Source organism: Mytilus edulis, chromosome 9 (assembly GCF_963676685.1).
Source record: "Mytilus edulis chromosome 9, xbMytEdul2.2, whole genome shotgun sequence".
NCBI lineage: Eukaryota > Metazoa > Mollusca > Bivalvia > Mytilida > Mytilidae > Mytilus > Mytilus edulis.
This window is the reverse complement of record NC_092352.1, coordinates 18,586,750-18,611,362: the sequence shown is the minus strand read 5'-3', so window position 1 is coordinate 18,611,362 and position 24,613 is coordinate 18,586,750. Positions and strand designations below refer to the sequence as shown.

The 24,613-nt window shown below is 31.8% G+C and overlaps 1 protein-coding gene across 2 annotated transcripts; it reads right to left on the bottom strand.

The window, feature by feature from the left end:
* Positions 1–342: 342 nt before the first annotated feature.
* Positions 343–22,974, bottom strand: LOC139487756 (dynactin subunit 5-like). 2 transcript variants are annotated; one of them, XM_071272817.1, is made up of 8 exons: positions 22,876–22,974; positions 15,051–15,119; positions 14,345–14,463; positions 13,708–13,819; positions 12,888–12,990; positions 12,290–12,404; positions 11,977–12,003; positions 343–1,221 (listed from the first exon to the last, which is right to left on the bottom strand). In XM_071272817.1, the coding sequence occupies exons 1-7, from the start codon at positions 22,921–22,923 to the stop codon at positions 11,991–11,993; spliced, it is 579 nt and encodes a 192-aa protein (XP_071128918.1). In that variant the 5' UTR covers positions 22,924–22,974; the 3' UTR covers positions 343–1,221; positions 11,977–11,990. The 2 variants fall into 2 exon arrangements, with proteins under 2 accessions (XP_071128918.1, XP_071128919.1); XM_071272818.1 differs by lacking the exon at positions 11,977–12,003.
* Between the last annotated feature and the right edge of the window lie 1,639 nt (positions 22,975–24,613).

The window sequence follows — 24,613 nt, the reverse complement described above, 5'->3', positions numbered from 1 at the left end:
TGTCATAATTGATTAAAGAGGACAGAAAAAAGTCTACCTTAATAGGAAAATATCTATTGTCATCTATAACCTATTAACTATAAGGTTCCACATCTTGATGACAAAATGATAACTTGTACACAACATATATATTAAGTATGAGTATGCAGGTACTGATAGAATGTAGCTAAATAGTAATAGGAAGTCCACAATTGGAAAGCTGAAATCATCTTTTTTATAGTAAATTTTGTTATCATAATAATAACCTTCAGAACATACAAAGACTGGAAAAAAGAAAATATGTAAGACTGGAAAGTCTGAAAACATAAATCTTTCAAACACATAAAAAGTATTTAAAAAATATTCCAAGTGTATATATTTTATTGCACAGTACATAAATTATTTATAATAATATATCACTCATATCACCTTATAATAAAAACATAGAATATGAAAATTTGTCATCTTATACAGTCAATTTGCACTAACCAAATTGGCAATATATTTCAACTAACAAGTCCTTGAAAACTCAGTTACAGAATAGTCATAAAACAAGTTGAATTCCTAAAAGCATAAATTTTCTAGTTCATCCTATTAAAATGAAATAAGTAAGATCAAACTTTTTATTGGTCAATCATAATAAATGTTTCTAATATAGCTCATTTAAGAATTGGTGTAAATGGACAAATTGTATCAACTATAATTGTAGATTTCTTAAAATCAATATACTTTCTTTATCTGAATATGATTGAAAATCACACATTTTTATGTGGAGAATTAACAGTGAATATAGCTGATCTGAATCTTTCTTCCCATTAAGTTGAGAATAAAAACAATTTTCAGAATAAAATGTTTGATATGACACTTTCTTAGAAATAAGGGTATGTCTATTTCTTCTGACAGGCCTTTAAAGCAGATATAAAAGCAGAGATGATCCACAATCAATATGAGTAGAAGTTGACATCCAAACAAGGGCCAGTTGCTGCACTATCTATAATTTTTAAAGGACAATATCCAGAGATTCTCATCCTACATCTTCTACAGTCTGGACACTATATTGTAGGTGTTAAAACAATATATAATTCATAGGCTCCTGTTTGAAGTAAGAATTAAAATAAAACTGCCATTCACCAAAATGTACAAAACTGAAATAAAGCACTCTTTCTTTCAATAAATAAAGTTCAAGCACTACATAGTTTTCTTCATTTTTCCATTCTTTTTATACCAATACAGCAATGTTACCTGTAAATATAATAACGATCATTATAATAATACAGCTATAATAAAATTAAATGTCAAATCTTATTGAAATGAGTACTCTTTAAATTTTCTTTTCATACCAAAAAGAAATTTTTAAAAGAAGATGCAAAAGAACTAGATTCCTTTTTTATCATGTACAGGAATGTTTGAATGAGTTCATTTGCTGTCTGTCATTATTCTATTAGATTAACAAATACTCAAAATTTTGCGTTCTCATTTTCTTTTTTATCCTTACGAATTCTTAATATGCAAATAAATCTTTCAAATTGATTGTTTAGATAAACAGTAAAATTTTTAGACCAAAATGAAAAATATTTAATTGGAATCTGGCCTCTAAAATTCCTTATTCATTTTTTTTTTTTGCAGATATTTTATTATTCCCTAACATGTATAGATGTGAAGCAAGGCCTTTGAATTTTGAATTCACTAAAGCTTCAATTCTGAAGCCAAAACTAATGCAGAAAAGACTGGTGTAGTGCTTGGATAACTTTGGTGCAATGGCAGCATTTCTAGGAAAATTTTCCCTTGAAATTATTGTGACTACCACTTTCATTTATCCATTTACAGCAAAAATGGTAATAAATTGATAAAAAGGCATACCTAGACTATAAATATATGTTTTAGAAACACAATCTCCCTAATTTGCCAAATGAACTTAATACAAGTATTAAGAGGCAGGCTGTGGTATTTAACTACAGGACAAGGTGAGATAAACTACAAGTTCATTTTAAACTTTTGTCTTAAATAAAGAAAATCAAAGGGCCAAGCAAAAATATTATTCCTATCAATGAGAAATTTATTATATAGAAATCATATGATTAATATGTAAGACACAAATGTTCTCAACAGACTTGAACCTAATGCAAAACTTCATCACTGCCCAAAAGCATTAAAAGTGGGTCTATTCCAAAACCATGTTTTACAATTTACCAATATATTGATATCCAAACAGTGGTCAAATATTGATTTCAATACTATATTGACCTAAGTATGAAAATAAGAAAACTCACACAAGCAACTTAGAGGCAAAACTTAGCATAGACATTGTAATGACTTTAACCGCGCGTAACGTAACGCTATACTGTGGTGTTCTATATGTAACGTCACATCCTAGTAACGTTGTTATGTGTTCTTGTATAGATGTTAATACACGTTCCACATGTTATATTTGTTGTCTTGTAAATGCCTAAGTTATTTCATTGGCGACGAGGATAAAAGAGATGAAAAGTGACTGAAAGAAGAGATTAAAAGGCATAATAAGTAAAAGAAAAGAAAAATGGCTGAAAGAATTACCGTTGTGACAGAAAACAGAAATTTGCGCACATTACCTTTCACACCATCGGAGGATCATCTTACTACAGGAAGTCAGTGGGAGGAATGGCTAGAAGGGATAGAAAGAGAATTCCGATATTTTCGAATTACAGAACCTGAAGACAAAAAGGATGCAATGATTATCTATGGAGGTAAGGAAATTTCTAGATTGGAGAAAAGTACACCTGACCCGGTAGACAGACGCATGGATGCATACGAAAAGTTGAAGAAGAAACTAAATGATTATTTTGCTCCAAAGAAGAATAAACATTATGCGAGATACGTATTTTTGAAAATGAGACCGATTAATGGAGAATCAACAGTGGCATACGCGACACGACTACGAGAGAGAGCTGCTGATTGTGAGTTTGAAAATCAAGATGACAGAATTTTAGAACATATTATTCAAACCACAGATAATGAATCGCTAATCAAAAAGACAATTAACAGAAAGTGGACACTTGATCAAATGTTACAGGAAGTACATCAGCTAGAAGATACGACATTGCAGATACATGACATGAGAGATATATACACAGCATCAAGAACCGGAGAAATTGCAAAAGTGACGAATTATGGAGGAAAACAAAGACATTACGGCATGCAAAATAGAGAGGAAACATACACAATGAGAAATGAAAGGAGGAATAAGTGTAACTATTGTGGAAAAATACATTCGTTTGAACAACGTGAAGATTGTGCGGCTTACGGAAAACAGTGTAATAAATGTCATAAATGGAATCATTTTGCTGAAGTTTGCAAATCAAGTATGCAATCTGTATACCAGGACAATGACCAATATAGGAATCAACGATACACTGAACGAAATCAAGGTAGGAACGTTAGAAGAACAATGGAAGAGACAAGCGAAGAAGAATATTCAGATGATGAGTTTTTCGGAAGGACAGTGAATCATTTAGGAGCAGTTAAGAAAATAAATGTAAATAAAATTGGAAACGAAGCAAGAACAGTACTAGTTATGATGAATGATGTAGAAGTGAAAATAGAACCAGACAGTGGAGCCGACGTTAACGTAATGGATGAGTATCAGTACAGAGCGTACAAAAACAGAACTAGAGAGGGAGCTGAATTATTAGAAAGCAAAACGAAATTGAGTACTTTGCAAAGCAGTCTAAAAGTAAAAGGAGAATTTATTACAACAGTGAGAAATGCAACTAGAGGAATAAAAACAAAAGTAATTGTGATTCAAGGAAAAACTAATTCACCACCATTGATTGGAAAGAAAACACTTATTGAATTAGGCATGCTACAAATACAAGAAGATGGAACATTAAAAGAGCCAAATGGATTAGGAATTGGAAATGCAAAATTTGAACATAAAATACCAGAGATAAGAAACAAAGCAGCAAGGACTAAATCAAACCACGTAAGGAACAGCAATAAAACAGAAAACATGATCCAGAAGATTACACAAAGAGACAAGAATTCAAGAGCACAAGGAGACAAAGAATACAAACTTCAAAATGTTTCGAATAAACATTCACAGAAAAAGAAGTACAGAGAACATTCATTTAAAATCAGTGACCATGTTTTATTCAAGCAAGAGAAACTGAATAAATGGTCAACTGCATATGAACTTGAACCGTATATCATATACAAAATATCCGGATCAAGCATAGGAGCTCAGCGAAAGTCAGACGGAAGAAAAGTGTTTCGTGACTCTTCACACTTCAAACTCGCTAATAACATTGACATTCCGAACTCAAATGGTAAATGGCGAGATAGAATTTTAATGCACACTAAACCGAATGGAGACAAACACATGGTTGCACCAGGAAGAAGAGAGAAGCCGAACCGAACCAAAAGAGCACCTGCTAGATTTAGAGACTTTGTGGTCTGATTTTAAATATGGACTGTAATTATCGAATATGATATCATAAGTGAAATATGGACTGTAATTATCAAAAATAGATATCATAAGTGAAATATGGACTGTTAAATTTAAACTTTTATTTTTGAACATTAATTTATTTAATACTACTTTATTTGAAATGAAGATCAGAACTTTTGAAGAAATGGAGAAATGTAATGACTTTAACCGCGCGTAACGTAACGCTATACTGTGGTGTTCTATATGTAACGTCACATCCTAGTAACGTTGTTATGTGTTCTTGTATAGATGTTAATACACGTTCCACATGTTATATTTGTTGTCTTGTAAATGCCTAAGTTATTTCAGACATTCAGGCATTCAAGCAAGTCTAGGTGAACTTATTTGAACCTTTTATGAAACTTGGGATTGTAAAATATTGTGAGCATTACATTTCTCAAAGTTAAAATGTAGGCTTGTTTAATTATTTTTTCATAGGCATATGACCCCACATCTCCCTACTGTTGACCTGAAATGTTTTTGAGGTATGATTTTCTAAATCTATGAGGATATATTGGTGTAAAATTATCAAAGGTTTCAATGAAATTCACTTAAATGCAATTATTATTTTTTTTATCTGTGATTGTTTGTTTGAGTCTTGCAAAAAGACATAGAAAGATCCTGGTATCTATGATCAGTTTATCATAACAGAATAAGAAATAAAATTTTACGAATTTCAAATAAAATAATTTTGTTCCCAGAATCCAATAAGCTTGCTAATGTGTATAAAACATGTCTTTCTAAAACAGGATTGTTATTCTTCAAATGTGACATGCACAATTCCCTGAGGTGAAAACATAAAAATTAAAATATGTCTACAGGATTTAAAAACAGATTTAGAACCAATAACAAAGGTGAAACTTTAACCATATTAAATGTGATGCATAGCATTGATAACAATATTTAAAAGGTCATTCAAAGGGGAACATATATTTTCCTGGTTTTGCCATAATGTAATGCCGTCAACCCCCCTTTTTGAATATGCTGTGTTATTAAGTACAAATAATAATACGGAGTTGTCTGTGAGATGATATGCTTTGCATATGAGTGTATTCGATACGCTGATTACACTAAAATTGATTTAATTCTATTGTGTTTCAAGTGATGTTATGAGTGGAATTTACTCGCGGTGACCAAGTTTGTTCCCGGAGTGCCGGTACCTTTAGTTCTGTTGTATATTTGAGATATTAACCTTTTTCATGTGTTCCTAAGTTATCCTGTTGGTGTAATAACCTTCATGATGAATACATATGTTAGTTCTTAATGATTTTAAGCTGGAAAACATCTTTATTTACATAAAATGTCCAGTGTTTACATTTTGAATTGCCATTTCGGGAATTTCCCTAATTAGAGAGATGGTTGCTGATTGGTCCGACTTATGTAAGAGAGTCTGTGATTGGCTGACATTCTTATAAAACTAAAATGATCAACTACGGAAAGCAGTATATTGTTGTGGTTTGGAATTGAATGTTATGAAACGCCAAACTTGAAATCTCGGAGAATTTAGGAGGAAATTAGGAGACGAATTGGGGAAACTTTAGGTGCCAAATCGGGAGCAAATCCTTGGTGCAAATATTTATTGGTGCAAACTTTAGGTGCCAAATCGGGAGCAAATCCTTGGTGCAAATATTTATTGGTGCAAACTTTAGGTGCCAAATCGGGAGCAAATCCTTGGTGCAAATATTTATTGGTGCAAACTTTAGGTGCCAAATCGGGAGCAAATCCTTGGTGCAAATATTTATTGGTGCAAACTTTAGGTGCCAAATGGGAGCAAATCCTTGGTGCAAATATTTATGGGTGCAATTGATGGTTTAGGTGTAATTCCTGGGTGTAAATATATTGCTTGGAGCAAATAATGTTTTAGGTGAAAATCCTTGGTGTAAATATTGCTTGGTGCAAATAAATATATAGTTTTGTGCAACTTGTTTGGTTAGGTGAAATTCCTAGGTGACAAACTTTAAGAAAGTCAAGTATTTAATATTGATTACGGAAGCTTTATGGTAGGAACGATTTTGTGATTACCTTTAAAGAATTGTTGATTGTTGATTGTATTTATTATGTCTTAAGGAATGGAGACTTATTATAAACTGTGGATTAGTGAATCTGGTTGATTTACTTTAATGTGATCGAGTTTAACTTTAGGAGGAAATTAAGGAGACAATTAGGGAGACTTTTGGAGGAAATTAAGGAGACGAATTTGGGAGAAGTTGGGAGTAAATCTCGGTGACTCAGTTTGGATGGTAATAGTTGGTGACAATATATGTAGAGGGTAAATTATACCTATAGTTTTAATTAGTCAAAGAAATATATGTCTTGGTGACGATAATAACCATTAGTATTTATATACAGATGGTTATTTTAAACAGATGTTGTTGAATTAAGGCTACATAATTTTATAGGTGTTCTTTTATTGAGACCCTTTGTAAGCCTGAATGAGCTATATGCTAATGATAGTTTTTAAACTAGTCGACTGAATCTACAGAGTGGTTATACTCTGGATTGTTATATATATGTGTATATATATATATATTTAATAAGTTAGACCAACCATACCAGGAACCCAACCAAACCAGAAACAGCTAGAGCCTTCACAGCCATTCTCTCTGCCATTCTAAGATTGTTAAATAAATGATCACAACTTTTATATACTTTGTCTTTTATTTATAAATAATAATTATATTGATAGACCTCTAGAGTCTACTAGGTTAACGAAGCTGTAAAGTGTGTTGGTTCGACGGTATTCCAATTAGACGTCGGGCCATACATCTTATAGTAATATAAACCATACCAGTTAAAGAAATCCCTTTTATTTGTAACCTGTTATCTCTGGTGTCCGACTCTAACACCAGGGAGGCAGCGTTATATTTGGTGGCAGCGGTGGGATACATTTATAGAGTCTGTTATTGTTTGTACAATTACATAATTTAATTATAAAACCAAAAATTATAATAAGAATGGATGATTCAAACGTTGTTACGTTTGGCCCACATCTCAATGAGATTGTTGATGAAGCAGATGCAACTATGCATGAGAGTTTATTAGAGACACAAAGTTGTGAAATTTTTAAAAGAACGGAGAGAATGATGGCAGAGGCACGGGCAGAAATGAAACTTCGGATGGACAAATGTTTTTCCGATTTTTCAAATGATATGAACCAGATGTTTGCAAAATTTGAAGGGCAAGCTATGAAAAGTATGTCAACCCCAATTTTAGGACGGGGAATTGAAAGTACAGCAAATAGTCTGGAACACATAGTCAGGCACGGTAAGACTGATAAAAATAACAGTCATATTTCAGATATCAGACAGTCAAAACCTGATATCTCATGCAAAATAAAACCACAAATCTATGACGGTTCGGATGATTTGGAGGAGTATTTGACACAATTTGATTTATTGGCAGAAATAAATGATTGGGACCCTAAGACTAAGGCCTTACTTTTGGCTAGTAGTTTATCTGGAAGTGCTCGGGCTATATTAAATGAAATCACTGATCGGGAACGGCACGATTTTGAGTGTTTGGTTAATGCTCTGAAAAATCGGTTCGGTTCGATGAATAGGTCAGAAATTTTTAGGGCTGAGTTGCAAACAAGGGTAAGAATGAAAAATGAAACACTGCCAGAACTGGCACAAGCTATAAAGAAACTTACACGTAGGGCTTACCCGGATACTACTGCTCTTGTTATGGACACATTGTCCCTCGATTATTTTATCGATGCAATTCCTGAGACTGATATACGCCTCCGATTGAGAGAGGTTGGGCCAACTTCAATAAATGAAGCAGAGAATATTGCTGTTAGACTTGAAGCTTTACGTATAGCTGATATACAGAAAGGTCGGAATGTTCGTACAGTCGAGACTGAAACACTGTAGACCATTGTCCATAAAACAAAACAAAAATCATAAAGATAATCAATGTATTAGATTTTTGTCAAACTCTTCAGAATTAATAAATAAAAGCAAATTTAGAAATAAAGTTAAATACTCATGTATTTTAAACATGATCCTTTTTTATTGGACGGACATAAAAGATGTCGCTATTTGTGGAATAGGTTTTATGTATAAATATTATGTTGATATCCTTTCACTAAGGATGGCTTACTAGTTATAAAGAGGAGGTTATACCTTGTTTTAAAATGAGAGATGATGTCTCATGTAAAATTTCCGAAGCGGAAATTGTAGAAGTTAATGCTACAGAGATAAACTATTACTCACGGCACAGTCTATGGTCGCGCTAAATAAAATTTTGGGTGAAAATACTGCACTATATTGGTAATTTTAGTTTCAGAAATTTTAATATTAAAACATAGAAAGTCATTTGACAGTTTGGTTAAAACTCTGGTTATGTGGTGCTATGCGATTGTTCAACACACAGATAGGATGATTTTTAAATGATTGCAATCTTAGTGAGAGGCCCTATGAAAAGAATGGTTATCTATATTCTTAATTAAGAAAATTAAAATAAAATATGTTGCTAGAAAGACTTGTCTCAGTTAAGTACTGAAATGTAGATGTTTTGGCCTGGCCAGTCAAAATATGAAACCTGAAGGTATGTTTCTTGAGAGAGTTGATCAGAAAAGATAGAGTACATGTTGGTCCGTAAATAACGAGAGGTACACAACGAAGCACCTTCCTAAGAAGGCTGCGTGCACCTAAAATATTTCACAGATCGTATAGTACTGGAGGTGGTGTTTGATTGCTCAAAAGAGATAGACACACGAGTGACCTTATTACTGGTCAGTGTCTATAGAGCAAGGCTTGGCAAGAACGGGTCTGCAAGAGAAACGCTGTACAATGTTTGCAAGCCCGGTTCAAAGTTTTAAGAGAGCAACAAGTATATTTAACACCAAAAAGGGTTAAAAACAAAAATCATTAACAGACAGGAACGACATTAGTGCTCAAAAGAGATAAACTCACGAGTGACCTAATCACTGGTCAATGTTTATGGAGCATTGAATGATAAAATGGTTTTGTTGGAAAAGCATTTCATTATGCTTACAAACCAGAATATGAGAACCTCAAACCAGAGTGAAACGAAGTAAACAAAAACAGCCCGATAGTAAAATACATGTATTATTGGTCAAGAATAAGCTCCTTTATGTGTTTTAGTTACAGAAAATTATATCTATATTTAGTTGAGTTGTATTTATATGCTCTGTTTATCTGATATAGTAAAATATCAGCCAAATTGGAATAAGATTTTTGCTTTGAAAAATCAAAGTCATAAAGTACTGTAAATATACTGACTATGTGCCTGATAAATGTTATTTAAATGTTTGTTGAATATTATCAAATATTACCCAATTTTAGTTCCTATTGCTGGGAACCAAATCAAGTCAACCTATTTGGGGACCAAATTCTGAAGGATGGGGGCAATGTAATGCCGTCAACCCCCCTTTTTGAATATGCTGTGTTATTAAGTACAAATAATAATACGGAGTTGTCTGTGAGATGATATGCTTTGCATATGAGTGTATTCGATACGCTGATTACACTAAAATTGATTTAATTCTATTGTGTTTCAAGTGATGTTATGAGTGGAATTTACTCGCGGTGACCAAGTTTGTTCCCGGAGTGCCGGTACCTTTAGTTCTGTTGTATATTTGAGATATTAACCTTTTTCATGTGTTCCTAAGTTATCCTGTTGGTGTAATAACCTTCATGATGAATACATATGTTAGTTCTTAATGATTTTAAGCTGGAAAACATCTTTATTTACATAAAATGTCCAGTGTTTACATTTTGAATTGCCATTTCGGGAATTTCCCTAATTAGAGAGATGGTTGCTGATTGGTCCGACTTATGTAAGAGAGTCTGTGATTGGCTGACATTCTTATAAAACTAAAATGATCAACTACGGAAAGCAGTATATTGTTGTGGTTTGGAATTGAATGTTATGAAACACCAAACTTGAAATCTCGGAGAATTTAGGAGGAAATTAGGAGACGAATTGGGGAAACTTTAGGTGCCAAATCGGGAGCAAATCCTTGGTGCAAATATTTATTGGTGCAAACTTTAGGTGCCAAATCGGGAGCAAATCCTTGGTGCAAATATTTATTGGTGCAAACTTTAGGTGCCAAATCGGGAGCAAATCCTTGGTGCAAATATTTATTGGTGCAAACTTTAGGTGCCAAATCGGGAGCAAATCCTTGGTGCAAATATTTATTGGTGCAAACTTTAGGTGCCAAATGGGAGCAAATCCTTGGTGCAAATATTTATGGGTGCAATTGATGGTTTAGGTGTAATTCCTGGGTGTAAATATATTGCTTGGAGCAAATAATGTTTTAGGTGAAAATCCTTGGTGTAAATATTGCTTGGTGCAAATAAATATATAGTTTTGTGCAACTTGTTTGGTTAGGTGAAATTCCTAGGTGACAAACTTTAAGAAAGTCAAGTATTTAATATTGATTACGGAAGCTTTATGGTAGGAACGATTTTGTGATTACCTTTAAAGAATTGTTGATTGTTGATTGTATTTATTATGTCTTAAGGAATGGAGACTTATTATAAACTGTGGATTAGTGAATCTGGTTGATTTACTTTAATGTGATCGAGTTTAACTTTAGGAGGAAATTAAGGAGACAATTAGGGAGACTTTTGGAGGAAATTAAGGAGACGAATTTGGGAGAAGTTGGGAGTAAATCTCGGTGACTCAGTTTGGATGGTAATAGTTGGTGACAATATATGTAGAGGGTAAATTATACCTATAGTTTTAATTAGTCAAAGAAATATATGTCTTGGTGACGATAATAACCATTAGTATTTATATACAGATGGTTATTTTAAACAGATGTTGTTGAATTAAGGCTACATAATTTTATAGGTGTTCTTTTATTGAGACCCTTTGTAAGCCTAAATGAGCTATATGCTAATGATAGTTTTTAAACTAGTCGACTGAATCTACAGAGTGGTTATACTCTGGATTGTTATATATATGTGTATATATATATATATTTAATAAGTTAGACCAACCATACCAGGAACCCAACCAAACCAGAAACAGCTAGAGCCTTCACAGCCATTCTCTCTGCCATTCTAAGATTGTTAAATAAATGATCACAACTTTTATATACTTTGTCTTTTATTTATAAATAATAATTATATTGATAGACCTCTAGAGTCTACTAGGTTAACGAAGCTGTAAAGTGTGTTGGTTCGACGGTATTCCAATTAGACGTCGGGCCATACATCTTATAGTAATATAAACCATACCAGTTAAAGAAATCCCTTTTATTTGTAACCTGTTATCTCTGGTGTCCGACTCTAACACCAGGGAGGCAGCGTTATAATATTCCCTCTGAAGGGGCTGATATAAAGATTTTTCTTTCTATTTAGGCCTTTGAAACAGTACATTTACACGACCAAGAATATATTTTTTTAATTAAGGATTTTTTGGGTTCATTAATTTGTTAACTATCAATATTAAAGTAAATAAAGTGCAATTGAACATCTCAGGTTCTAAGGTTAGCCAATAAGAATTAAGGATTTCCAAGCAGGATTTAACTAGGTGTTTGGATCTTTCTATCATCAACTCACCACTGCTATCATTATCATTCACTAAAACTTGAACATTGATGGTGTAAACATAAGTTTTTATTCTAAGAAAATTGTTTACATGAAAAATAATTCTTCCAACTTTTATCAAATAATCTGTATTGTTTTGTACACATTAAGATGATTACTATGTAAGGTAAACCACACATTTTTCATATATAGTTATATTTGTAAACTCTCAACAATCTGAATGACATCCAAGAAAATTTCACATAAGATTATAGTTATAGATGGGAAAATATTCAGTTCCAATATAATTTACAACAGAAATACTATTGTGAAAATGATTGAATACCTTTTCCTGTCTTTAGATTTTGGTCCTCCTATAGATTTAAAGTGGTCATAAAAGCTCATAGTTACGTCTATCATTAGGTCTTGCGTACATTCTGGAAGCTCTGAGGTGAATCTACCTGAAAAAATAATTTAGTTGCGTCAACTTTATTGTTTTTCATAATCTGACATAATAAGTAAAAGGTGTTACTGGTACATTTAATAAGGTCGAAGTACAAAACAAAACTCCTAGAATTATGAATTTGTAATTCAAAAAAATAGAGATTGAAGCAAAAGGTTTGGTAGTAAGTGGTATCTACAAAATAAAATATTATGTTAATGTTGTGATTTAAATGTACACCATATAATAATGTTGTGTAAAAAAGTGTACACCATGTAAAATTTTCAATATGCAAGAAATATATGAAGCACTTTTTACCTTACTTCAAAATTTCCAACTTATTTTTCTTTCTAATGTGTATCATAATTGAATTTTTCGAAATGATGTAAAAGTAGCCTCAATACCAACTGTCTATTTTGATCTTTGGGCAGTTGCCCTAAAATGATCATAAAAGACAGATTTGAATGGACTTATTTCATTACTCTTCTCTACTGTGTTATACCTGGAGAACCAGAAAATACTGTGAAAGGAGGAACTACAGTTTCTGGAGGAAGAACTGTGTTGTCAGCTATGGCACAACAATCTTTCAATACACATCTTCTTCCCTAAAATAGAATATGTTGTATTTGACATTAAACTAGATAAAAGTAATTGTTTAATTTCAGCATGCATACAGTTTTTGGTGGGTTTTTTTCTATCAAGTTTCAAAATCACTATTTGTTTCTTTGTTGTCCTGCAGTTTCTTGATGGTTTATTTGTCCCTTGTATATTACTGGCCTTTAGTAAGTCACTGACACTATAAGAATTCCTTTTAAAAAACTGCTACCATTATTCTATTTTGTTGGGTGTGGACTTCATCCAAGCAAGCACTATATCACAAGTACAGGATGTCAATTCATGTCTATAATAATTTTATATTGGATTCTTTTGATCACTAGTTTATATCATCACTGTGACTCTCTTGGACTACTTTGCATTCCATTCATTAACACAATACACAACTTTTATTATTAATGGCACTTTCCTTTCTTTTCATTAACTAGATATAAGAAGATGTGGCATGAGTGCCAATGAGACAACTCTCCATCTGAGTCACCATTTGTAAAAGAAAAACCATTATAGGTCAAACAAAGTACGGTCTTCAACATGGAGCCTTGGTTCACACCAAACAGCAAGCTATTAAGGGCCCCAAAAACGTTTTTATGGGTACCAACCTTCACCCTTATCTGAAACCATAGTTTAGGCTGTTAATTTGTACACACATATTATGACATATGGTTAAGGTTATAGTTTGTAAGTGATTCACCAAGCTGTATACTTACAATTACACAATTTTTACCAATATGAACAAAAGAACCAACTTGGGCTGCATTCACAATGGAGTCTTCCCCAATAAACACATTATCTCCAATATGAATAGGGAAAAATGCCACACTACAATAGAAAGGTTTAAAATTATAACAGCCCATAAATGCACATAATCATAAAAGTTCAGCCAAAAATTGAAATCTAATTATTAGTTTGCCATATAAAAAATCTTACAAATGTTTCTACATTTACTAACCACAAAAATATATACTTGCAAAATTCTGCAAAATTATTTTCGTTTGTTTTTTTTTTCCTTTTTTTCTGGTTTACAATAGTTTTGTGCTTATAGAGAATGATGAAAACCACTATTGTAAGACATAATATAATAAATGAGGAAAAAGAGTAGCCAACAAAACCTTTAAGTATATAGGTTTTTTTTTTTAATTTTTACACATTGTTAAAAGCTGGATAGTGATAGTTTACATTACATCTTTTTCTTTGGTCCCTGGTGAAAGTTGTTTCATTGGCAATCATACCACATCTTTTAATTTACTTAATATATAAACAAATTGAACTGCATGCTTTCAATATATGAAAGCATTTTTCAACAATACATGTGCTGCAACTGTCTTCTACAGTTAATATACCTACCCTTTGCTAAACTTTTTAAATGGAGGTCTTATAACAGCTTTCCTACTAACAATACAATGCCTTCCAATTCTGACATTAGCTAGGTCTCCTCTTATTACACAATCTGTCATTATAACTGTCTAAAAATATAAACAATTATGCAGCAGAAAGATATTGAATTGCTTTAATTATTTATAAAATATGTTTATTCAACTTTAGAATGGCAATAGGTATAATACTCACTCAGCCTCCTGTTTTTTTAAACAAATGCCAAGATATGCCAAAAAGTAAAATTCAACATTTTATGGACAATGACTACATAACAGGGTTGACAAATTTTTCTTAAATTTGCAGCCTATTTCAGGGATGGAGTAAGTGGTGCTGACCATTTTCACTGTGTTATTTTTCTCCAGTTGCTCATGTTTTGAAATATTAGCCCTAAAATGACCCTAAGCTCTATTTCTAACCATATGACATGTATGAGTGAAAATCACAAACCTTCACTGTAGGCATCCTTTAGATGAAGCAAACTTTGGTTTCAATCAAGATTGAGCAGTTCCAAAAAAAAAGAAGTTAACGCACAGTGATGACAATAGCTAACACTGCCTCTTCAGGCCAGGGGAGCTAAAAAAGCTAATTTACAAATTCAATCACATAAATTATTTTGCATTTACCATGTTTACATAAATAAGCATTGCAAAGATTTTCAAGTTTACAGTTAACATACCTTTCCATTTATGACTATATTCTGACTTCCACACAAAACTGATTGACGACTGACTTTATTTCCAGATGCCTGAAAGAATAAATAAAAAATATTTTCATTTTTTTTATACATGAAATTTATTTAATATCTATCATGAATGGACAGGAGAGGGAGGTCATTTTTACAGGTTAAAACTTAATTTTCTGTAGATTCCAGGAACTTGTTCCAGATTTTCATTTAACAAAAATAAAAGAGCATATACATATATGTATATTCCAAAAGTGGTTTTTAATTGTTTGAAAAAGTAGCATATATATAATACAAGTTATAAAAACACACAAAACTAACTTGCTAATAAACAGCTGCGCCATGAGCGCATGATACGCCCGACATCTTGTGTGAAAGTTTTATGCAATAATCATAAATAGTTTCTGAGAAAGTTTTAAAGGGAAACTTCGCAAAAAAATCAAAAATTGATATTATGTTCATTCTGTATAAAAATGCTCAAATTCATAGATATTAAAGTTTTATTCCGCTAGATAAGCGATCACCATCGATTTTAAATTTAGAGTATTAATTCTCTGCGTTCCGCCATTTTGTCCTTCTTTCCCGATTAATGAAACGATATGTCTATAAACCAAAAAGAAACAAAACTACAGTAACCGATGTAGTCGTAATTGCGTGTCGATATCTTGTCAATCGTAAGGTTGTTTTATCCGACTAACTAACCATGGTCTGTTGTTTTTAAACTTGATATTGGAATTAGGTGAAAAGTCAAAGTTGAAATCATAAATAAGTGTTCCGTGAGAATTGTTTTCGAAAATCTAATTTGTTCATAATTCTTTAAAGTTATAAACTGTTTTCAAATAAATTTTGATCTTCCCTCTTCTGATCACCAGCATGGCTAAAGGTATTACTTCCAAAGGTATTGTGAGGGGTGTGAGGTGACACGTCCAGGTATTCAAGCGATTTCCTGTCGGGCTTGCAAGTTCACGCATCGTTTCACTTCTGCAGGTATTGATCAGTATACATGGCTGATAACATTTAACTTTCCATTTTGAACTATCAGATGTATAATATACAACTCTGTCTTACTTGTCATTACCAAACTCATACGCTTGTTTATAAATAACATTTCTGGTGTAAAGAATATTATTCATAAAAATATAAATAATACCCAAAAAATAAGATTTGATGAAATTAAAATCTATTTAAATATTTTTTCCAAGGGTGAATTTGGGAAAATGTAATATATACTCATTGTCAAAAGTGAAGGACAGATTGGAACATACCAGAAATATTGATTTAAAAAAATGTACGCACTTGCCGACGATTCGTTTATACGACTGGATAGAAAGTTACGGAACTATAGCGCAATTTAAAATATATACATGTATACATTGAACATAAGAAAAAAACATATATTTTGAATAAATAGGGGTAAAAGTGTTGTAAATAGACTAGTCCACGTATGCCAACAGTATGTAATCATCGAATGTCGATAGACTATTGTATACCAGAAGAAGAAGAGAACCAATTTGATTTAAATACAGGTCGATGTATAACTTTTGCTTTGGTTCATTTAAGTTGTGGACATAGTAAAATCACAGATTTATATTTCAATAAGATTGTTCTCGAACAAAGGAAGGAATTCGACATCACAATTGTTATATATGTCACTGGACGAACACTAATTATCCCGAAGGGATGTGAATATTTTGCTGGGAAACTTTTGAGTATCAAAGTTTCAAATTAATTTCGGGATTTATTTTTGTTCTTGGTATTCAATAACAGAAAAAAGAATAAATTACTTGTCCGCTAAATAGGGGTATTCTTGTCAGATGAAAGACTTTTAGTTATATTTAAAAAAAATAGGGAAATATGACATTAAATTGGTTCTGTCTTTTTTTTAAACATCGTTAAATAGATGTGTGTCTAAGGTAAACGCCACAAGAACCCTGTAATACTAGTACGAGAGTATAGCATGTAAACATTCCTTCTCAATAATATGGTTGTATTGGAAATCTTTTCATACAGATTGACAACTCATTGTCCGATATGCATGTAATATTTGCCACATGACGCCCATAGTTCTTTCTACCATCATCATCTTATTCTTTGATATTGCTGTCAACATTGATGGTTCACACCCAAACAAAATGGGAGTAATGGACCTTCAGAGCTTCTCCGTGTTATACACTTGTGAAATATATAGACGAAATTTCTGTATTGAAATGAATATACATCTCACAAACAGGACGTTCAAATAACGATTTTGAGTAATCACCTTACAAACCAATATAAACGTATGGCAAGATATAACCATGAAGGAATTTAGTTTTTGTCAGACACAAGAACTCATCACTATCATAAACGTATACGTATATATGCATACAATTTCAAATATCAAGAACAAACGGTCGATGTCGATAGTCTGTTTTCTAACTGTTCGAGTTAGACATGTCACTTGTTCATTCTTGAAAGCCTTCATATTCCCTGTCTAACGATGGGAACTGTTTCTGATTGTGTTGACTATAAATGCTTGTATGGTAATTCTGTTGTTTATCTGTACAAGCGGTTGCGTTTCCTCTCCTTTCCCAACAAACAAACGAACGAAACGCTACTAGTCTGCTTTCTCTGGAGCTCATCCTCAATGGCTCTTATACGTCAGGAAACTTACATGTATACTAATAATGATTGTTTCAAGAACAACGATGTATGGACGAACTATTCTAAATTCGTCAATATCAGTTATGCATGACTAAAATATAACTTTTATTACAACTACTGTATTACTTATTTGGATTAATGACGGCTATCATGTTCAACATTGCACAACTATTTTCATAGAATTAAAAAAAAAAATCCTCAAAAATCCTTAAAAAAAAATAATGCCTTAGCTTAGATAATTGGTATTTTTTCACAAAAAGTTCGTGTAAATGATTGTCAAATGAATTTAATTATGTAAGAATAAAATGTTAAAAAGAAACTAAAAAAAAAATCATGTATGTTGTATTTTTTTGTCAATTAAAAACTTTAAAATTGCAATAGTTTTATTAGCATTTAAACACAGCCAGATTTGAATACAAGTTAAGAAATTCCGGTAAAGTCAATGATATCAAACAGATGTACAATGGTATATCAAATTGGGTAATATTGCATTTAGTTTTTATTAAAGATTAAAACTACTATTTTTTACTTCATATTTGAATCTTTACGCCAATTGCCGCTAAGAAAGTAATCAAAAATTGTTTCCTTTTATTTTTATACATTTTCGGATTTACGAATCTGAATTTTATTTTCAATTAATTTACACAATTTAATTATTGAATCTTTATTCTCATCGTGTATTACATCCTAGTGTATTAACATCGTGACATCATACTCTTTCTAATCCTTTCTGTATATCCTTTCCAAATAACAACATTTATACCTGTGTACGCTTGAACTCACACCTGCGGCTAAATAGCTACAAGGTAAACGAATTGACCTCAAGCCGAGAAATATACAGTGACCTTTACAAAATAATATACACACTCTGCTCACACATTAGTTGCATTGAAATGATTATCAAAACAATAACGGTAAATAGACAAGTAAATAGTAAAAATGTTCAATAAATATTTTATGAATAAAATCTCAACAATATTTAATTAAATTTATTCAAAAACATTAACTAGAGACAGAGACATATAATTTTATAGGAGTTTAATTCAATGAATACAAAACGGTATATGCATATTCATTTTCGTTCATTATTATATTGTGGTTAATAACTACGACCATTCGTCAGCTGTGCGCTTTTAATTACGTATATTGTCGATAAGCTATAAGAGTTAAACAGATTTTATTTTTTCCCAGAATTCAATAAATCGGGCTAATACGTCACGACCCACTCGAGAATTCAACAAAAAAAGTTACAAATACTTGATTTTCTCCGTTATTAGAAGGAATATAAATTTAAAACTTTGCAAATGTGTTTTTTATGTTAAGATGAACATAATTAGATGATAAGTATACGGCGTGACATGTAAAAAAAAAACTCCCCTGTTTAAAGTCATAAGAAACCTCAAATCAAAAAAAAATAATGCATATGTTTTTTATAACTCAATGGATAGTTTTCATTGTAAAACTTAGGTACATATACTTTTTTCTGAAGTAAATTCTTTAATTTATTCATATTTAGAAGAAGTTTACTTTATTTGAATTGCTTCCTTCCAGCAAGCAATTCCCCCGATATATTTTCCGTATGCAAGGTGACCTCAGTGTGACCCATCTCGTTAAAATCCGGTGACCACAATACGCATGGATGTCCTTAAAATAAACTTTTATCTGAATTTACACGTTAAACACGTGCTCAATTTCCATGCTTTTTTGTTTATTTTTCGTCAATTGTTGACAAACAGGTGACAATCGTTAAACTTCGGCTTCAAAACACGAACTTTAATTACCTGCCATATTTTCACAACAACACTGACCGATTGAAAACAAAATTGACGATTATACGAAATTTACACGAAAAAAATGATAAATTCGAGCACAGAAGACTAAGTTTATGTTGTTTGTATGCATTGGTTTAAGAATTGGAAGAACATTATTTTTCACCGGTCACTCGTTTCTTATGACTTTATCAAAATACTCAATAACTCCAAAATAAAGTTTTGAATTATCACCAAAAAGTATACAGATCTTTAGATTAATATAACAAAGAAGTGTGTAAAGTTTTAAGCAATAATCATAAATTGTTTTTGAGATACGGCACATGTAAAAAAAAAAACTCCCCCTTTTTTACAAAATACTCAATAACTCAAAAACGAAATTTTGAATCATCACCAAAAAATATACAGATCTTAAGATTAATATAACAAAGACATTTGTAAAGTTTAAGTAATAATTATAAATCGTTTTTGAGATATGGTGCGACATGTAAAAAAACCCTCCCCCTTTTTTACAAAATACTCAAGAACTCAAAAATAAAATTTTGAATCATCAACAAAAAGTATACAGATATTAAGATTAATATAACTAAGAAGTGTTTAAAGTTTTAAGCCATAATCAAGAATCGTTTTTGAGATACGGTGCGACATGTGAAAAAAACACACCCCTGTTTTAGTTACAAAGTGCCGTAACTCAAAAAGTTTTAATCTTATTTTCACCAAAAAGTATACAGATCATTTGACCATCATAAGAAACAACTATTTAAGTTTCATGTAATTTGGATAAGTCGTTCTCAAGTTAAGGTGTGACATGTTTACGCCGGACAGACAGACAGACACTGGACATTTGTATACCATAATACGTCCCTTCAAAATTTTGACGGGCGTATAAAAACCAACAATCTTTGAAGCTCATTAAGTAGCACCTCTGTCTCACTCATATAAGGGTAAATGTTGCAAGGGCCTTCTTTAACTAAGGGTCCAAACTAATGGACATTAGACATTATCTTATTTTACCAATCATGGGCCTTTGTCAAGGCAAGATGATGATGGCTGCTTAACGTTCAACGACAAATGAATATACACATTCAGGACGACTATACATTAATGTAATATGAATATTAACCCTGCTTTGTACTAGAATGACATGTTACTGTTAGACAATATGAGCTAGATTTTCAACTGCTATATGTAGTTCACAAGGTAACAGTCTGCAGGAAGGCAAGTTATCTTACTCAGACACATTACTCTGACACAGAGTTGACCAGTCTTTGCACTTACTAATTAATGATGTGTGCTTAGCAGAGAAGCAGCAAATACCAAATTCAAAATTTCATGGGTTCAAACCCACAACCTGAGTGTAAATTCCCTCACTCGAGGCAAACACACTACCATGAGACCACCCAGACAGTTTCAAGTCAAGATACATATACATCACAATACAATAATATTTATAAAATATGCCCGTTTTTAAGAAGTAAAAATTCACATTTTTAACACAACAGAAAAATATGAGCAATAAAGAATATTATTTTAGTATTAGTATTTAGTGTAATGAGTTTGATTTTTTTTTTTAAATTAAAAGATAAATATATTTTAACAAAAATAACGGAACAAGAAATACAGTTTCTTTATTTTTGTTGTAGTAGTTCTCCTCATTACTAATGCACAATAGACAGCATTAAGGAACTTTTATTCAGACTTTACATCACTACAATGTAGAGCTCAATGTTATTAAGGGAAGGTAATCAAGAACCAGTTACAAATCAGGGATCTCCATGGATGAAAATTGAACGATGGAGGAACTTTCACCGTTACAAACCGTGTCTACGATGTACAGTGTCGAGATCGGAAGTAAAATCCCTCCATACAAGGAATGGTGAACATGCTAATTCATTGCTTATTTAAATTATAATATTTGAATTTTCAGTATAGAATTAGAAGTATCAATATTTTCATTTATTGCTGTTTTTTAACCATTCAAATGCCAAGTCTTCATGGTCCCCCCTTAGTCGAGAATGACCAAAAGCTGTCATGAAGGTCCCCATGTAGATTTCTTGTATTTTTGGTAATTGTTATGAGGGTTAAAAATTATATGATGTGGAGCTTATTTTTCATGGACACTGTCAAATTCAGAACTCATTACCGGTATGGCTGATTTGCAGCAACAACAAAACGATTCGTACGGGTTATGTAAAAGGTTAAAGAGATTTGTAAAGCAAACGTTGACAAATGAAAAGGTTTTTAATGACTTTATCTGGCAAATTGATGCTGTGCAACATGCATCTTTCGAGTCTGAATAGAAATCGGAAATGCGGATGTATCAATTTGATTGTAATATATGAAATGAATTCGGAATTACGATACGATATTTCTTTTAATACAGGAAATATTTAAGTTTTTACATTTAAACTTTTAAAGTAATTCTAAATTATCGTTACAGCAGTACTCGAGTTATTTGCGATGAAATAATATTTACTGTTTTGCGTCTTATTTTGTATTCTTAAAAAGGGGGATGTTGATTGCGTAAGTCAAAATAAAGCATGTATTCGACTTGTTAAACTGTTTTCTTTGTAACTGGATTATTAATTTATTTATTTAATCTAAATTATCAATAATCATTTGCTGAAACTTGATTAATTCTACAAATGAATCGTCTATCCTCAGATAGTATTCTCCTGTCTGGTTTGTTGATCTACCTGTACAAGCTCAGGTGCAAGTGATCAGCGATCTTAATCCGGATATCCCTCATGATCAGGTGTATTGGATTATAACATAAAAAGCCTAAGGGTTATGCAATTACATGCATTTGATTATAATTGATAAAAAAAAATGGCGTCGGGCTACAAAAAACGATGAAGTTTTGAACGATGGCGGAAGACAATATAACGATGGCGCAAGACATTTGAACGATGGTGGGGCGCCATCGTTAAACAGGGCATGGAGATCCCTGACAAATGTGAGATTATCCCCATTAGAGGCTCTCCTCATGATATTATTGACTAATGCACAGCAGCAAGAGGTTGACATTGTTTCTGTGCAAGATTTAAGGGACAGTGCTCTAAATCACAAAAATGGAAATTAACATATATAAAGCTATATGTATAATGAAATATTCTCCATCCTCAATCTTTAAAAATACCCTAACCCATACCTACAATGTAACCCTTTACCTGTTTACCTTAACATAAGTAAACCAATACTCTAAAGAATAGGGACCACTAAAGTACAGTGTGTGAAAATATAGTCATAATCATTATAGACTGATTAGTTGTTTCAATATAATTTTTGATTCATGATTGATTTAGCCATTTGACACATAGAGATCCTTTAAAGACTTTGCAGCCTTCTTTTAATTAAGGGGTCCCAACCCATATGCAACGCATGGAAATGATAATAAAATGATATACAGTTTCAATATATTCTGCATTGTTGTAAAAGACATCTTGAAGTTCCATTTTTACTTCAATGGAAAAAAATACGGAAGTTGACTCAGTTATCGTTCCTGAAAATATGGGGAATAAAAGAAAGAACAAAAGTTACAGTAAAACCTTTAGGTCGGCTTAGTTTTAATCAGAGACATATATATATACATAAAACTAGAATTCAATTTCAATAGTTTTCATGCGGTAAAAATTGAATTCTAATTCCTGAGGTGGGATATTATATCTATAACAGCAGAAGACCTCATTTCCTCTATCAGAGACATATATATATATATATATATATATATATGTCTCTGCCTCTATCAAATAGATAATGATTCCGCAGCTTTATATTAACTCAAATTATATTTCATGTTTTTCAGTTAGTCTTTTTGTGTGTGTATTTTCTATATTGCAAATGTTTAATATAAAAATCACTGTACTGACTATGCTCATAATGGGAGTCCTCTATTGGAAATAAAAATCTTATCTTATTCATATAACGTGACGGTACCCAAAATTGCACCGTTGAAATACTACCAAAAAAAAAAAAAAAAAAATGAAAAAAAAACATGCAAATATAATGAGAGCAAATCTATTTGATTTGTGAGCATCCAGAGTCAAAGTTCATGTGGCAAGCGCTTCTATGTGCATTGAACGGGGGGAATCAGCCAATCACTTGAAAATCATAAGATAAATAACAAACTAAAAGCAAAAAAACACCAATAGATAAATAAATATAAGCACTAGCATTTAATGGCAGATATATTCAATAAATGCATAAAAAGCAGAGCAAAAGGCCATTATAAAAAGAAAGAAAGAAATTTCAGTTTTGAGACAGCACTGAATGGAAACGACATGAACTGGCTGCAGTTACATTTTTGACCCCCACACCAGGAATTTATATAAATCTAAAGGATCTTTTACCATAACTTGAGGTTCTAGGTCTAGGTACCTCAGCAGTGTTCACATACATGAAATTATATGAATTGGTTTTTTTTATTACAACTAAATCTTGAATAAATTACGGTTTATTAATTATTTTAAAGGTCTCCAAGGCAATTGAGCGCATTCTACGAGTTTTTGATGATGGAAGGTTTGAAATTTGCAGGAGTGTTTCGTATGAGCTCTGATGGTCTTCATAAATAAATCGAAGCGCTCGTTCTTGTATTTTTTTTCTATTTTTCTGGTATTTTGTTCCCCACAGAAATGCCAAGTTAAAGGGCAATAACTAAAGTTAGACATAATAAAAGAGTAATAAATTGTAAGTTTACTCAGTTTGTTTAGAAGTTTCCCAATTCTTTTTAAAACATTTAATTGCCTTGCAGCTTTTTACAAATATTTGAAATATGTGAATTTAAGTTTAATTTAAAATCAATTATAACTCCAAGTAGTTTTACCTCATCCTCACATAATATAGAAATACCATTCAAATCAAACACAAATTTTTTATCATGTGTTTTTTTGCCAAGAGAGATAGCTTGAAATTTCTCTGGGTTGGCCTGCATTTTATTGGAAGAAAACCACTGTATTGAATAATTGCTGTCTTCCTCAAGAGCAGAAATTATATCTTGTAAGGAATTTCCAGACTTTGACAAAGTATTGTCATCAGCATAATTATATAAAGAACATTTTTTTTACAAAAAAGAACAAATCATTTTGGTACCCCTTTAAATATGTCAAGCATACCACTTAAATTTTGGTTTACTTTCATACACTGTTT